The sequence below is a fragment of the Rhinopithecus bieti genome, unplaced genomic scaffold (assembly GCF_001698545.2).
Source record: "Rhinopithecus bieti isolate Rb0 unplaced genomic scaffold, ASM169854v2 scaffold_29378, whole genome shotgun sequence".
Lineage (NCBI taxonomy): Eukaryota > Metazoa > Chordata > Mammalia > Primates > Cercopithecidae > Rhinopithecus > Rhinopithecus bieti.
This window is the reverse complement of record NW_016813019.1, coordinates 937,862-939,207: the sequence shown is the minus strand read 5'-3', so window position 1 is coordinate 939,207 and position 1,346 is coordinate 937,862. Positions and strand designations below refer to the sequence as shown.

Genomic DNA, 1,346 nt, shown 5'->3' with positions numbered 1-1,346 from the left:
CAATACATTTTATTTCATTCTTTAGGCAGAGGTATTCCTTAAGGGTTTCTTAGCATGGAAATGGCAAAATCAAAGCTTTGCTTTAGAAAATTAATCTGGCTGCAGTGTCTGACAGATTGCAAAAGGGATGATATCAGAAAGAGACAAACAGGTCAGAACATTCAGGAAAACTTCAAGTGAGAAGTAGAGCTTTGCCAGTAAAATCAGAAAGTGAAAAAAACAGTCTTGAATGGGGCGAATGGAGTTTGGGAAGGACTGACAGCCCAAGGTTTAAACCATTCTTCCTCTTTGCTCCAGGTGACTTCCTTGTTGCAGTTGGTTCATTCCTGTAGTGAGCAGTCTCCTCAGGCCTCTGCACTTTACTATGATGAATTTGCCAACCTGATCCAACAAGAAAAGCTGGATCCAAAAGCCCTGGTAAAGCCAATTGTCTTTTCTTAAAGCAATAAAGCATGAGAGCTGCTTTACTACACTCTTCAGGTCTTTCTGTTGTAGTGTGAAAATAGATCATCCTGTGACCTCTCTTAAATTCTAACTGCGAAAGGCTTTTCTGCCCTACCCTGCCTCAGGGCTCTTCTCTGAGGCTTCCTTCACTTAATAACAATAACAGTAGTAAAGAAGAGATTGACTTTGTTAATGATGGTGGCTACTATCTGTCTGAGAGCCCTATTCTATGCTAGGCCTTGTGCTAAGTGCTTTTATGCACTCTCTCTTTTCTGCTTCACAATAATGAGATATTTATTGTTACTTCCTTTTAGAAATGAGGGAACTGAGACTTAGAAAGGTTAAGAGTAATTTATCTAGGGCTCTCCAGCAAGTACACCCTGCGCTGCCCTTAGTGTTTGTTTGCTTCCTGAAGGAACGTGTTGGGCACACCATCTGCAATGATTTCCAGGATGCCTTCGTAGTGGACTCCTGTGTTGTTCCGGAAGGGTAGGTATTGTTTACCTGCTGGCTTGGTTGTACTGGTGAAGTTACATCAATTCTGTCAGTAACTGATACAAACTTCAGAACACCCTTGACCTCAGCCACAGCTGCCCAGTCCCACAGCTTCTTTCCTCCCAACCCCAGCATCCCTGCACCCTTAGCTCCAAAATTCCTAAAAGGTTCACGTTTGTTCTTCTGTTTCTAATTCCTCCCCATGACGTTGTGTTTGAAATTGGTTTGCTCTAGTGGTTTTCCCTGCAGCCTTGTGTATTCCTGAGCTGCAGCATCAGATTCTGGTTTTTCTCCGCAGTGACTTTCCATTTCCTGTGAAAGCGCTGTACGGACTGGAAGAATACAACACTCAGGATGGGATCGCCATAAACCTCCTGCCGCTGCTGTTTTCTCAGGACTTTGCAAAA

General features: G+C 43.3%; 1 protein-coding gene across 1 annotated transcript in view; it reads left to right on the top strand.

Annotated features, from left to right (window-relative positions):
- FANCD2 (FA complementation group D2) overlaps positions 1 to 1,346 on the top strand; it is a 97,140-nt gene that overhangs the window by 60,731 nt on the left and 35,063 nt on the right. The window contains 3 exon segments of the mRNA XM_017847452.1: positions 298 to 417; positions 860 to 933; positions 1,238 to 1,346. The exon segment at positions 1,238 to 1,346 is cut by the window's right edge and continues 4 nt beyond it. Coding sequence (XP_017702941.1) covers positions 298 to 417; positions 860 to 933; positions 1,238 to 1,346 — 303 coding nt within the window.